Below are 13,759 nucleotides of genomic sequence, written 5' to 3'. Positions count from 1 at the left end.
AAACGGGCTGTTTCTGGCCTCTGGAGGGCCTCCAGGGTGGGGTGGGGAAGGCCATTTTCACCCTCCCCAGGCTCCTAGAAAGCCTCTGGAGCCTGGGGAGGGCGAAAAACAGGCCTACTGGGTCTACAGGGCCAAAAGCGTGGGTCGTGTAGGGGGGTTGCGTGCACATGCACGGGGTGCAATGAATTATGGGTGTGGGCACACGTGCGCACGACCCCCCCCCGCTTTTGGCACAACGGCAAAAAGATTAGCCATCACTAGGATAGGCCATCCTATTTTGCACATAGAAATCATTTTTTCTATATAGGCCCTGTTTATTAGAACTCAGACAAAGCATCCTCTTCAATCAGAACCTCAGCTATGTCTGTCATAATGCTCGCATTAAGCCAACAATGTCTTTCTAAAAATCCAACATTAAAAATCCTGAATTATATGATTTGCAAAAATTGCAAATATTCCACTGCTGTCTGCTAGAAAGAATGAATATCTCAAAAGAACAACCTTTGGGATTTTAGCTAATAAACTGCCTGCTATTGTTACAGTTTTAAAGTATGTCTGCACATGTAGTGTATGTGTATGTATATATATGTGTGCATCCATACTGCATCCATATATGTATATCTATATATTTATGTAGACATATGTGTGCCTTTTGTCTAATCCTCCCTTCCGGCTACTGATACTGTTGCACAATTGTTTTGTCCAGGAATAAAATAGCATGACTGTTTTGTTCAGGAACATTTATCTGTTAAGTTTAGCTATAATTTTTTTTTATTTTAATATTTCTGATTTTGGTTTATTTAAGCTTTTTACTACAGTTGTAATATATAACTTATTCTAATTTAAAAATGATGCTTAGTGGTTCTATGCAATAGTTTTAAAACACTTTAAAATTATTGCTGAAGCCTGAAATGTTTACTTATCATGAGGCTAGATTCTACCATTATCATAGCACTCTCTCTTTCCAGCTTTCATCAATATGAGCAAAAATCAAACTTTTTGTAAAACACTGTGACTCTAAACTGACCACATTCATACATATCACTGTGTAAACATGGTTCCTGTTCTTCAATGCAGAAATCATATTGTACTACAGAATCTCCAACTGGATCTACATCACAACAGAAAATTGAAGGATGAGGTTTATTATAATCTCTTATGCGGAGAATATAATGGCCTTAAAGATGCCTAACCTAAAAAGAATTACAGCAAAGGCTTGAATATAATTTTATGAAGTTTGTATAGCTTTCTGTTTTTCTTTCCTTACATTCAGTAACAGGAAACACTGTTTAATATTATTCTTTTTACTTCATTGGCTATTGTTGGCATTAAAAAAGTCAAAATATATTTCATTGGTAAGAATGGAAAACTTGTTCAGTAGTGGTGGTTAAATTAGCAAATAGCTTCATTGCTGAAAAATAACAAAAAGGTTAAAAAGTCATTAAATGTTTCTGGTTATATGTCATTTTTATAATAATAAATTGCTCTCCAGGCAATCAATCTCCATCTCCGTGTATCTAATATAAAACACTATTCAACAGGCAACACACCAGCATTATTGATTACACTTGATATTCACTAGAAGAATTAATCATAGTACATTCAGCTTTTAAAAAAAAAAAAAACCCTGCAGAAATGTTAAATAAAAAAGCTGATGACTAAATTTATTGTAAATGACTAAAAACAGGTGGCAACTCTCTGAGAGAATGAAACAAAATCCTTACTCTGATCTCTTGCTCATCAAGGCTCTATCAGAAAAAAGTGAATACAGAGCACGTTTCACTTCTGGAGAAGAGAATTTTCATCCCTGCTTTCTCTTTAAGGATTGTCACATTAAGTGCATTTGATTACTTGAATAGTGGACCTTAAGGTGAATTTGAAGAGCATGTTCATAAAGAGCTCCACTATTCTAAGAATGAAAAGTTTATATATAGCTCACGTACCACTTTATATTCATGCTAGGTAAAGATATAGTTTAACTCACAAAGATGATATTTAATTAGTAATATGGCAAAAATGGGTTGATGGATGGATTACCTCATGGAAATAAATGGAAAGGAATTGGTTCAGTTATACCGATTCTTAGAAGATGGAGACACAGCATCAATAATGAACTGTAACAATAATTATTTATTGTTTATTATGAATATTATTTATTGTTACTAAATAATTAGTAACCTGTTTTTCATGCGGATGATTATGGGAGCGACACGGCGCACCTATGTAACACCTCTCCTGTGCGAGTTGCAATGGCTCCCGGTAGTCTTCCGGATGCGATTCAAGGTGTTGGTTACCATCTTTAAAGCGCTCCATGGCTTAGGACCTGGGTACTTACGAGATTGCCTTCTGCTACCGATAGCCTTCCACCGGCCAATACGTTCCCACAGAGAGGGATTCCTAAGGGTGCTGTTGGTCAAACAATATCAACTGGCGACCCCCAGGGGGACAGCCTTCTCTGTGGGGGCACCTGCCCTCTGGAATTAATTGCCCCTGGAGATACGGATGATCCCTGACCTACGCACCTTTCGCTGTGCCCACAATACCTTATTGTTCCAACAAGCTGGGCTGGCCTAAACATGAATTTTAATGGTTGTTTTAGTTTTTTAATTAGACTGGGGCCAAATTATTTAATATATTTTCAAATTGCTTTTAAATTTCTTGTATATGTGTGTTTTAGTGTTGGGTGTGCACTGCCCTGAGTCCTTCGGGAGAAGGGCGGTATAAAAATTTAAATAATAAATAAATAAATAAATAAATAAATAAATAAATAAATAAATAAATAAATAAATAAATAAATTTAGAAATTCCAATTTCTAAAAGGATATTAAAAATGGATTGTACCTGCTATAATAATTGGTTATCTATTATTGAACAATTTACTCTAAATAGTCATAACCAATTCTAATGTTAATAGCCAAAGTTACAAATAATTCTAGCTAAAAAAATTCAGAATTGAGCCTGTTAATTTTTACAAATTTAGAAGACTGAATATAGTACACCTTGGTATGTTTTTTCCTCTTAGTCCTTATAGCCATAGAGGAAGTCCTATAACTCCTGTTCTTATATAAAGTTTTAAAGTTTTAAAACACTTAGATTCCTGTTAAATGTGTAAATCTAGAAAATCTTCATTTAAGAATAAATTTTCAAAGGGAAAATAAATTCTGCTTCTAGAGGGGGAAAATACATTTATCTGCCACATTACAATTCAAAATACTTCCAATCTTATCACTACATGGTCAATGTGACACTACAAATTGAACAATTAGAAATAACTGGGATGCAATATTTTCAGTATTATAAGCTGTAAGCTATAAAAAAACCAAACTTCTATGCAGATGTTCCTTAACTATGATGAGATTTAAATTGTGATACTCTGTCTTCCTTTTGAAAAACTAGTGAAAAAAATTCCTATCCTTAGGGATCATTCTATTGCTCTAGTAATTGAAAACATGGAATAGTATGCATATAGGATGCTAGTAGGCAAAATAATTCCATAAACGATGTTTAAAGGTCTACTATTTGTTTAAGTGTCTACTATTCTATATGCATTCAACTGTTGAACTGCCTTTTCATTTCTTTTGAGAACCAAAGATATAATTGTAGAGATGAGAAATTATAAATATCTTGTCTAGTTTTATAAAAAACCAAATCATTCATTTATTTTACTAGCACCAGAAGTGGCTTTAAGGAATAATGTTATTTTATATTTTACAAAATTCTTTTAAACATCTACCTTTTTTTTTACTGCACATCATTGTCAAGACAGCATTTAAAAATGATCGAATTGTAGAGTTCATCCTGAATAATTCCTATTTTTGGAATCACTCTGATATGAAAATATTACAATTAATGAGAAACAGTGAGATTCAGGGGAAGTTGCTCACACTGCAATATATGCAACCCAAACAGAGCTGCATATAATAATAATATATATATGGAGAACTTATATAAAGTGCTCAGCATTCCCAAATCCAGGCAAAACAGCAGCTGAAGAACCACCTTAATCTATTATAAATATTTTTTTCTTTAAATGTGCACACACAATTTACAATTTGAAATACTACTGATCCCAAGTATTTCTTTGTAATGTACTGAAAAATGGAAAGTTACAAGAAAGCAATTTTGCCACTCTTGCAAATGGTGGCATATTCAATGATTTCTCTCAGGGATCTTTTTATTGCTGTTGAGGGAACATTTAATCTCAAAACCAGACTTTTTAAATACTAAATATGGGGGGTTTGCAATAATTTTACTACTGGAATTATATGTTAAACATAATTATTTGATTGTGTATTTTCCAATATATTGTACAATTCTTTGTATTCCAAAGTTCTGCTATGTTACCTCACTGTGGTAGAAGGTGTGTTACTGGGAAAGAATAACAAGACTTGATGACAAATGTATATAACCCCAGAATCACTCAAGGTATCTTTATTGGGCAACAGCAATAAAGGAAAGTGCTGGAGGCCAATGATAATGACAAAAGCATCATTTTGAAAGCGGTGATAAAGTATTCCTGTATTGTACTGAGAAAATTACATGGATGGACAATATAAGTTACTAATGATATAGTGCCAAATGATAGATGGCAATCAACAAATTATTAAGGAGGAACTGGCACTGTAAATAAATGTTGCCATATAATTTGACAGTATAGCTTACAAACTGATCAAAGTAATCAAAATGTGTCTGGTTTTATAAACAGTGTAACAAAATGCAGCTATGTTCACAAAAATTGCCATGAAGGAAAAATCCCAAACTGCGAAGATAGAATTACAATGGGTACAGATAATCCTTGCTTATCGAAAGTAATTGGAATGGGGAACTCAATTGCCAAGTGATATGATTTTAAGGTACAATATAATGTGACTTATAACAGCAGTCTGCTGTTAGGGTTAGGGTTATAATCATATAATCATAACATCCCAGTTATGTGATCACCATTTGTGACTTCCTGCTGGCTTTCCCATTGCTTGTTGATAGCTGACAACAAAAGTTGCAAATTGTGATCTTGCAGGACACTAAAATGTAATTGGGAGGTAGTTGCCAAGTGTCTGAATCACAATCATGTGACTGCAGTGATTGCAATGACTGTGACTTTAAGGCCTACTGTCCTTATAGCATTGTCGTAACTTTGTCAGCAACAATGGTTGCTGAGAGAGTGGACATTAAGCAAGGATTATCAGTATATGGAACATAAGAAGGCTTAATATGGGAAACCCCAATATAATGAAAGATTAAATAAATCAACTGCAAATTGGGAACAACAAATTAAAATTGACTGTAATTGGTCATTTTAAGTTAGTTGTGTTTACTACTAGGACATCAAAAACAAAGAAGGAATGGTATTGCTTTCATAGTTAGGAAGTGTATAACAAGAACAGTACTTGGCTACAATGCAATCATGACTAATCATGACCAAATAATATCAATTAAACTTCTTGGACAATCAGGATGTCAATATGGTTGACATAATTAATATGGCAATTATCCAAGCTTATACTTCAATCATGGACACAGAAGAAGAGGTTGATGAATTTTATGATCAAATTCTATTTGAAATTAACAGCACATGCAACTACAATATGCAGTTTATAACTGGAATCTGGAATGCCAAAATTGGAAAAATTAAAGAGGAAAATGTAGTTGGATAATATGGCCTAGGAGACTGAAATGAAGCAGGAGGACAACCTGCTGATTTCTGTGATGGAATGTAGTAGAATAAATTCCCAGGAGGGAGGGGGTGTATTCCAAAGGAATAAGAAACAATTTAGTCCACATATTTTGTACGAAATAGGATGAAGACAGAGCTTCCCTTATAGTTCTAAGGGTATATGGGAGATGCAGATAGTAGAGTGCTTTAATTTGGCAGAATTCTGACTATATATGTGGAAATAATAAAGAACTCAGCTTGAAACAATCATTATATGTCATTCTTTGTTTTGGGGTCGGACACAATCCAATGATACTCAGTTCAAACAACAAAATCAATGCCTATATATGTGGACATTATGTAATGTAGGCAGTTCTCACCTAACAATGGTAATTGGGACAGGAATTTCTATTACTAAGCATCACGATTATAAACAGTGATGATCTCTTTCCAACTTTCCAATTGACTTTTGCTTATTGGAACTAGTAGTGAAGGTTAAAAATGGCAATCATGTGACCCCAGAATACTGCAATGTTGTAACTGTGAGCTAGGCAATGACTAAAAGGATGCTGATCGAAAGTATGAGGACCAGTCATAATGATCATTCATTCAAAACTTACTATGGGTGATAACATTCATCATTCATTTTAAATTTTAACTATGACCTTGTTGGGTCCTTATATTCTCTTGATATAGCTTATTGGGATTATTGGACATATTCACCACTATGATGAAGTAGTACAAGTTTTTGGGGTGGGGGGGCAGAGTGTGTTGATGGCACATAATCCAACAAAAATAGTTCTTAGTGTTTTATTACTTTTAATAGACTTGCCTAGAGAACATTGCTATGCAATAGCTTAAATGTTTAATACATAAATAAACTTTTACATCATATTTTTAAAATAATGTTTATGTAGTCAAAAAATACAAATGCAACCTAATTACCCCTTCATCCTGTGAAAGTGGGTTGTTGATCATTAAGTCTTGCTGTCCAGCTTTCCGAGGGTTTGTAATATGCTGTAAATAGGAAAAAGGCATTACTGTAGCTGCACTTAAGGCATAATGAAAATATGAACTCAAAAATAAATAAATTTCCTTTAAGCTTTACTTACAATTTCTTTTACATTATTATATAATGCTCTTGATTTTATTGTTTTTGTAATCCAATGATTTCTATCAGAAGGTAGAACATTCAAAAATAGCTGTAAAGCAAACAAAACATGGGTCAGAAAAATAAGCATCATTTTTAACTTTGAGTATTTTCTAAATATTTTTTCTCTAGACGTGTGAAAGACATTTATTTACAATGGATGCAGAGTCATTTGAATTCTGTCAAATATTTTTTCATATAAGATCATTAAAACAAATTGCCTATAATGCCTGAACACATTGGTTATGTTATGTCAATCATTTTTTGTGATTAATGGGTAAATTGGCTTAATTATTTTAAATTGCTTCTATTTCACATTTTTATATATATGTTATTTTGACTGTTCACCGCCCTGAGTCCTTCGGGAGAAGGGCGGTATAAAAATTAATTAATTAATTAATTAATTAATTGAATGAATGAATTAATGAATTAACTAATACCAATTGAAAATAAGCTGCTTCAACATGTATATTTGATAATCAAAGCATATGAAATATATAACTAGTCTTACCATAAATTGTTCCTTTTTAAAAAATAATTTAAGTGGTAATTCTAAATGTAGAACTTAAAGTTTAAATTTCCCAGACTCCTTAAAATAGGGTCCTTATCTTTTTGAAGCAAACATAGTCACTTTATGCTTCCATGCAATTATGGATTCCAAAATATATAAATTAAAGTACTGATTTATATAACTACAATGAAATAACGTAACATAACACAACATAATATAAAAATTTAAAGAGGTTTCATGTGAGAATAGAGAATTTTTAAAACTGTAGACTGTTAGATTTTAGCCATTTTAATTTAAATTTTTAATTTAAATTTTATTTATTTATTTGAATTTTATTTCAAAATTCAATCTAAGGGGAATACTGATTCTTGCTAGAATGGATCATAGTACTCAGCATCTTACAATTCTTCGTAAAATAAGAAGGAATTATCTACTTTTTAAACTCTTGAAATTTTTGAAACTCTTATTATTTCATTTCTAATAGTGACAAGGTCACTCTGTTTTCACATTTATTCTAGTCTATCATTAGTACAAACTTGGGCTGAATTCTGTTGACCTTTATGTAGAGTCAATTTAGTATTGTAGTTGCCTACATTTGTGTGTATAGGTGGCAATAAAAAATCCCCTGTGCTTAAACTCAACAATGGTCCTCGTTCTTTGCACCTGACATGCTGGACAGACAAATGACCGGCCCAAAGCCACTCAGCTAGTTTTCATAGATCCAGAACTCACAGTCTCCTAGTTTCTAGGCTGGCATCTTGACCACTACATCAAACTGACAAAAAGACTAAATACCGTAGAATTATGTTCATTATAATTTATGAACATTAAATTTAGTTTTTCTCCTGGTAGCAATAATTGTTTCTGAAAATGTGGCCCCAAATTGTAAGTAAAATATATTACTCAGATCCAATTTTAGGCAGAGGGATGGGATAAAAGATCTCCAAGGCTCCCTTCCAAACCTATGGTTCTATGCTCCATAGCCTGAAAAAATATATGCATTCTTGCTTTAAATTAGGCACAAACATTTCTTCCTTAAGTTCGAGCATCAATCATATTTGTAGATTGACACTCAAGTTTGTTGTTCAGAGTTCTTCCCTCTCTGCTTAGAACCAGAATTTTTATTCTCTCTTCTCGTGACCAACAAAGTTGCTTTGTTTTCCTGGAAAATGTATAGACCCAGGAAAGAACTATTTGTATCCAGTAAGAGAGGAATGGCAACTAGTGGCTTTCTGGATATTGACCAAAGAATCCTTCACTATTGATAGTCTTCACTGCTTGAATTCAAAGCAAGTTTCCATGTGTAATACGGACAACTGTGGGGTTTTTTATTTCAGCTTTAGTAGCTCATAATGACTGCTTGTTTCATTATGGTTTCATAGGTTGCTGGTTCTGAATCCACTTGTAATTTAGGTATTAGAAAAATTACCGTGTTTCCCCAAAAATGACCTGGTCTTATTTTCTTTTGACCCCTGAAAAAATGGCTAGGGCTTCTTTTCGGGGTGGGTGAGTGTCTTAATTTTCAACACCATGTACCGGTAGGAGATGGGGAGCCTCGCGCCGGCTTACCTAACAGCTGCCCCAGCCATCCACATGAAACAGCCTCATGATGGCTGCTCCAGGAACCCTGGCCACTGGACCAATTCTGCTGTGTAATTGCGGCTGCAAAAAGGCCAAGCGACACACCCCATGCGTCGGCTTACCTAACGTTCGCAGCAGCTATCTATGTGGATGCTATAAACATCTCAAGACAAGCATAAACTTTTAGCTGGCTTTTAATTTTCTTAACATTACTTACTATTTCCATAAGGCCTCTTTCCATTATTTAATGGAGAAAAAATAACCTTCTCTATCTCTGCATATTTCTTTTCAGTCTGTTAAAATATCCAGTTGATATATGCTCTACTGATCCAAAATATTTACCAAAATAGTTTTTCCTTTCTAGCATACGTATGACTGTTTACATTAAAATAAATCTATTGTAATTAATTTGGATTAGACTGATTTCCCCCCAACCCCCTATATTTTAGAATATTATTGCCATTTTTGCTTAAACACAGTTCCAAACATAAATATCTGTAGTGTATGCCTGGATGTCTATGAAAAGTCTTGCTTACTTCTGGGCCAATTTTGAAATATATATGTATTTTTAATATCTAAGTGAATGGTATATAGTGGAATGGCAGGACTATTGTTTTTCGTAATATAGTAGGATAGGTCTTTAGTTATAATATTATAATACAGCCACTATTACTTACATTTGACTAAAACTTTTATTGATTCCTGTTGATCAAATTTTTTTTTTCTTTTTTACTCCAGATATTTCAGAAGCAACCATAGATATTTCACTATTTTACCAGATATGTGCATTTAAGTATACTTTTGTGCTCAGTCAAGTATTTTGTTAAAACGAGCCTGGTGGCTCAGTAGACTAAAAGCATTGTGATTAACACCAGCTATCGGCAATTACTGTAAGTTCGAATCTCACCAGGCTCAAGGTTGACTCAGCCTTCCATCCTTTCTAAGGTAGGTAAAATGAGACCCAGTTTGTGGGGGCAATAAGGTGACTTTGTATAAATATACAAAAGTATGAAGGCTATTGCTTAACGCATTGTAAGCCGCCCTGAGTCTCTGGAGAAGGGTGGCATATAAATCAAATTAAAAAAAAAAAACCATTCCATCGTCATTCCATAAATCTGCAAGTCATCTTTCAAAACTATCAATTTTTATTTCAGCTACAGTATTTTAAATTAATATCTGTCATGTGCATGGTAACAGCTCATAAGAATACCAGACTGAAATTTTTTGGAAAATGCTGCAGTTCTTTACACTAGCAATCTTCAAGTGCATCAGGTAATGTGCTGATTTATTACAAGTACAAGCTGTAAATAAGTATTTTCTTCTTACCTTCCAGCAAACACTACGGAACCTGCTGCTTCTCAGCTGCCCATTAATCCCCTTCAGCCGTATCGTTGCCAAGTAATTGTTGTTTACAAATAATTCTTCCCATTCTTTACTACATGGAACAAACATAAGAAAAGAACTTCTTAAAATTATTATTAAAGACTTAGCTAAGTGAGAAGCAGTGTAACATAAAGTAATTTGGGGTAAACAAAAGAAAAGGAAGTTTTAAATGTATATATTTAGCACTGTGCTATTTCTAAACGCATGGTTGTCTTTTTGGACACATTTCTTCCTCGAATTTAATGAATATGTAGATCACTGTAATTATGCCAGCAACTGAAATTCATAATGTCTGTGGAGGCTATTCCATTTCCTCTAAAACGTTAGCAGTGCAGCTCAGTGAATAAACAAGAAAAATGAATATTAATACAAGCACATTTGGGTTTCACCCATAGATAAAACAGCATCTATTTAAAAGGACACCTTACTCCAAAATTATGGATCAGAGAAGTATAGCATTGACTGATAGTTCTTCACATGATAGATTTAGTTAAATGAAGCTTCTTTTCTTCATGTTATCAAGCTGGGCAGTTAAGAATCATAGAAGATGACTTCTGTTAACTTTTAGTGCTATTTACTCTTGCAATCTCTTTTACTTCTTTCTACATGAACAGTTTTAAAAATTTAACAGGTGCTAGCTTTTTAAAAAAAAAAACAAAAAACAAACCTGAAATAAAACCTCTCACTGTATAAACTGTTAAAAGCAAGCTTGAATACCTTGCAGTACCTACGGCTGGCTAGATAAACAACCTAAATATGCCTCCCAGGCACAAAGACACCAGGGGCCTAACACCTGTGCTTCATTAATATACAAGTAAATCTACTCTTCTGGGAAACAATTGGAAATTAATTGTCTCAAACCATTTATAGAGAATTTGAATACAAGAATGAAACAGTATTTCCTTTATTTTTCACAGAACACTATCATTCACTTGACAAGCTAAAATGAAATCGTCCAAAGATTTTCTTTTCTTTCTGTCTGACCAGATAAGCTGACACACTAGTAGGCTTGCCAGGTGTCCACTATTTGAGCGGACAGTCCGCTTTTTTCACATTATGTTCACTATTTTTTTTCACAAAATAGTGGACATTTTTTTTATTCAAAAGCTTTATGATGAAATGGTACGTAATCTAAAGCTGTACAGTCTAAGAGAATAAGGATACGAGAATCGCGTTTTGTCTTTTTTTTCATAAGTTAGAATGAGACAAAGATCGAATATCCATTGAACTTGATTCTCCGAAAAAGTCTGCTTACTTCTGGGCCAATTTTGAAATATATATGTATTTTTAATATCTAAGTGAATGGTAACAAGCTAATCAATTCGTTTTTCATTGTTAAAGACTCCTCTTTCAGTGAGAAAGTGACTGTAGCTGAAATGGCTGAAACTTACATGGGATCAAACACCATATTTCTTTCCTGGCTCAAGATTGAGGTATTAAGTTAATGAAGCAAATTTTTGATGATTCAGAAATTGTAAAAAAGAAGTCTTGTGGAAGAACCAAATCATCAGCTATTGTCAATGAGGTTTTGTATCCTTTTTCTATTGAGTTGGTTCTCAATGATCTTAAAACTGGAATTCCATTTTCTCTCTCCACTGATGCATCAAACAAGGGAAATCGCAAAATGTATCCCGTTGTTGCACAATATTTTACTTGTGAAGAAGGACTGTGTGTGAAAATTTTAGATTTTATGAGGATTCTTTCGAAGATTCTACATCAATAAAAAATCAGCTGTGTCAAGTTCTTAGTGATAACGAATTGGAAATAAATAATGTTTCAGCTTACTCAGCAGATAATGCATCGGTCAATTATGGAGTGAACAAATCTGTTTACCAAAAATTATTGCTGGAAAATGACAATATTGTAGCTACTCATTGCAATAATCACATTTTACACAACAGCGCAAAAAATGCATTAAAGCAGTTATCTTTTGATATCGAAAATGTAGTGCTGAAGGTTTTTGCCGAATTTTCGAATTCTGCGAAGAAACGAGAAGAGTTGAAATCATTTTTTGAGTTTTGCGAGTCAGAATTCCATGAAGTTGTGCACCGTGTTCCAACACGTTGGTTAAGTTTGTTTAAAGCTTCTTTGTTTAAAAGAAGTTGAAAGACTTCTTTTAAACTGGATACCTCTAAAATCGTATTTTATTTCTCTTGGATCTGATGAGTGCCATAAGGTTATCTGGAACCTTATTTCGGATCAGGAAAATGAACTTGCAAAGGACGATGAACCAACAATTTCAGAATTGTATTTATATTTCACACATCTCTTCATGTCAATAATGCAAGACACCCTACTAAAGCTGGAAAGCAAGAAAATTCTTGCATGTGATCTTCACATCATGTGTAAGCTGCGTGATTCTTTGCAAAAAAAATACGATGAGCAGTTTTTTGGAATGAAAGTTTTATTTGCCTTATGTAAAAAACATTTGCCCGAGAATGCCGTGCAAAAGTTCAAGAAAGAAGCCATCAACATGTATCAAAGAGCCATTGCGTACCTAGAAAAGTGGTATAATTTCACCGATTCAGTATATGAGACGCTAAGTTGTTTCAATCTAATTGACTGCAATAATCCTCCAACTTTAGAAGAAATGACGAACATCTGGTTATTATCACCATGGCGAGAAGAACTTCCACCCAACACTCTCTTCGATGAAATTTCTGCCTTAGAAGAAGTTTATATTCATCTGCAGGGCGATTCATCCCTTGATAAGTGGACGTACTTTTTCAAGAAAGAGCCAGCTCCGAGTTTACTGAAACTGTTCCAGTATTGTGCATCAATTCCGGTATCAAATGCAAACGTTGAACGAATTTTCAGCTTCATGGGAAATTTGTGGACTGACAAACGTAACTGACTGCTTGTACCATCAGTTCGAAGTGAACTTTGTATATTTTTTAATATTTCTCAATGTTGTACTGAAATTAAAGAATTATTCCTTAACCACAAAGAATTGATCAAAGCTGCGCAGTCAAATAAAAAATACACATGACAGCAAAGTAAAATGTAATTTAATATTTTACATATTATTATAATATATTTGATGTTTTGAATTTTAAGTAAAGTTTTGAAGTGATTATTTTAATACGTGTTAAAATGTTTGTAAGAAAATATATAATTTAATTGTATTTTTTTTTTTTACTACTTAACCCCCCTCCCCCCGCTTGTCTGCTATTTTTTGGAAGCAGACCTAGCAACCCTAACTATAAGTCTGACTATAAAATACTGTAACACAGGTATAATATATTCCTGGTTATTAATACTAGCTAATAAGTGGACCACTGTACTCTGTACTTACTGTAGGTTCTGTGTGGTCTTGAAAAAAATCCATTGAGTTGTAGTTGTACAATCTATGCATTATTTTCTATCTTGTCAATATTTTTCAGAATTGGTTCTATCTTACAGATACACGGAGAGTAGTAGAATTTAGAAAACCTGGCAATTAACAGATTGTAGTAGTCTTGAGATGTTTTTTATTTGCTAT

At 33.5% G+C, this 13,759-nt stretch overlaps 1 protein-coding gene and 1 long non-coding RNA gene across 8 annotated transcripts in view; one reads left to right on the top strand and one right to left on the bottom strand.

Annotated features, from left to right (window-relative positions):
* The window catches only part of TBC1D5 (TBC1 domain family member 5), a 476,616-nt gene that overhangs the window by 222,318 nt on the left and 240,539 nt on the right, over positions 1-13,759 (bottom strand). For all 7 annotated transcript variants that reach the window (XR_015733979.1, XM_087892584.1, XM_034402458.3 and 4 more), the window contains 3 exons: positions 10,222-10,330; positions 6,766-6,855; positions 6,599-6,670 (listed from right to left, as the gene is read on the bottom strand). Coding sequence is in view for 6 of the 7 variants with exons in the window: in XM_087892584.1 (XP_087748710.1) it covers positions 6,599-6,670; positions 6,766-6,855; positions 10,222-10,330 (271 nt within the window). In the remaining variant the exon portion in view is untranslated. The remainder of the gene's footprint in view (positions 1-6,598; positions 6,671-6,765; positions 6,856-10,221; positions 10,331-13,759) is intronic.
* LOC117655229 (uncharacterized) overlaps positions 1-13,759 on the top strand; it is an 80,681-nt gene that overhangs the window by 62,047 nt on the left and 4,875 nt on the right. The gene's annotated exons all lie outside the window — the stretch shown is intronic.

This window comes from Pantherophis guttatus, chromosome 4 (genome assembly GCF_059756535.1).
Source record: "Pantherophis guttatus breed Tessera chromosome 4, ASM5975653v1, whole genome shotgun sequence".
NCBI classification, from domain to species: domain Eukaryota; kingdom Metazoa; phylum Chordata; class Lepidosauria; order Squamata; family Colubridae; genus Pantherophis; species Pantherophis guttatus.
This window is presented reverse-complemented; position numbering and strand designations above follow the sequence as displayed.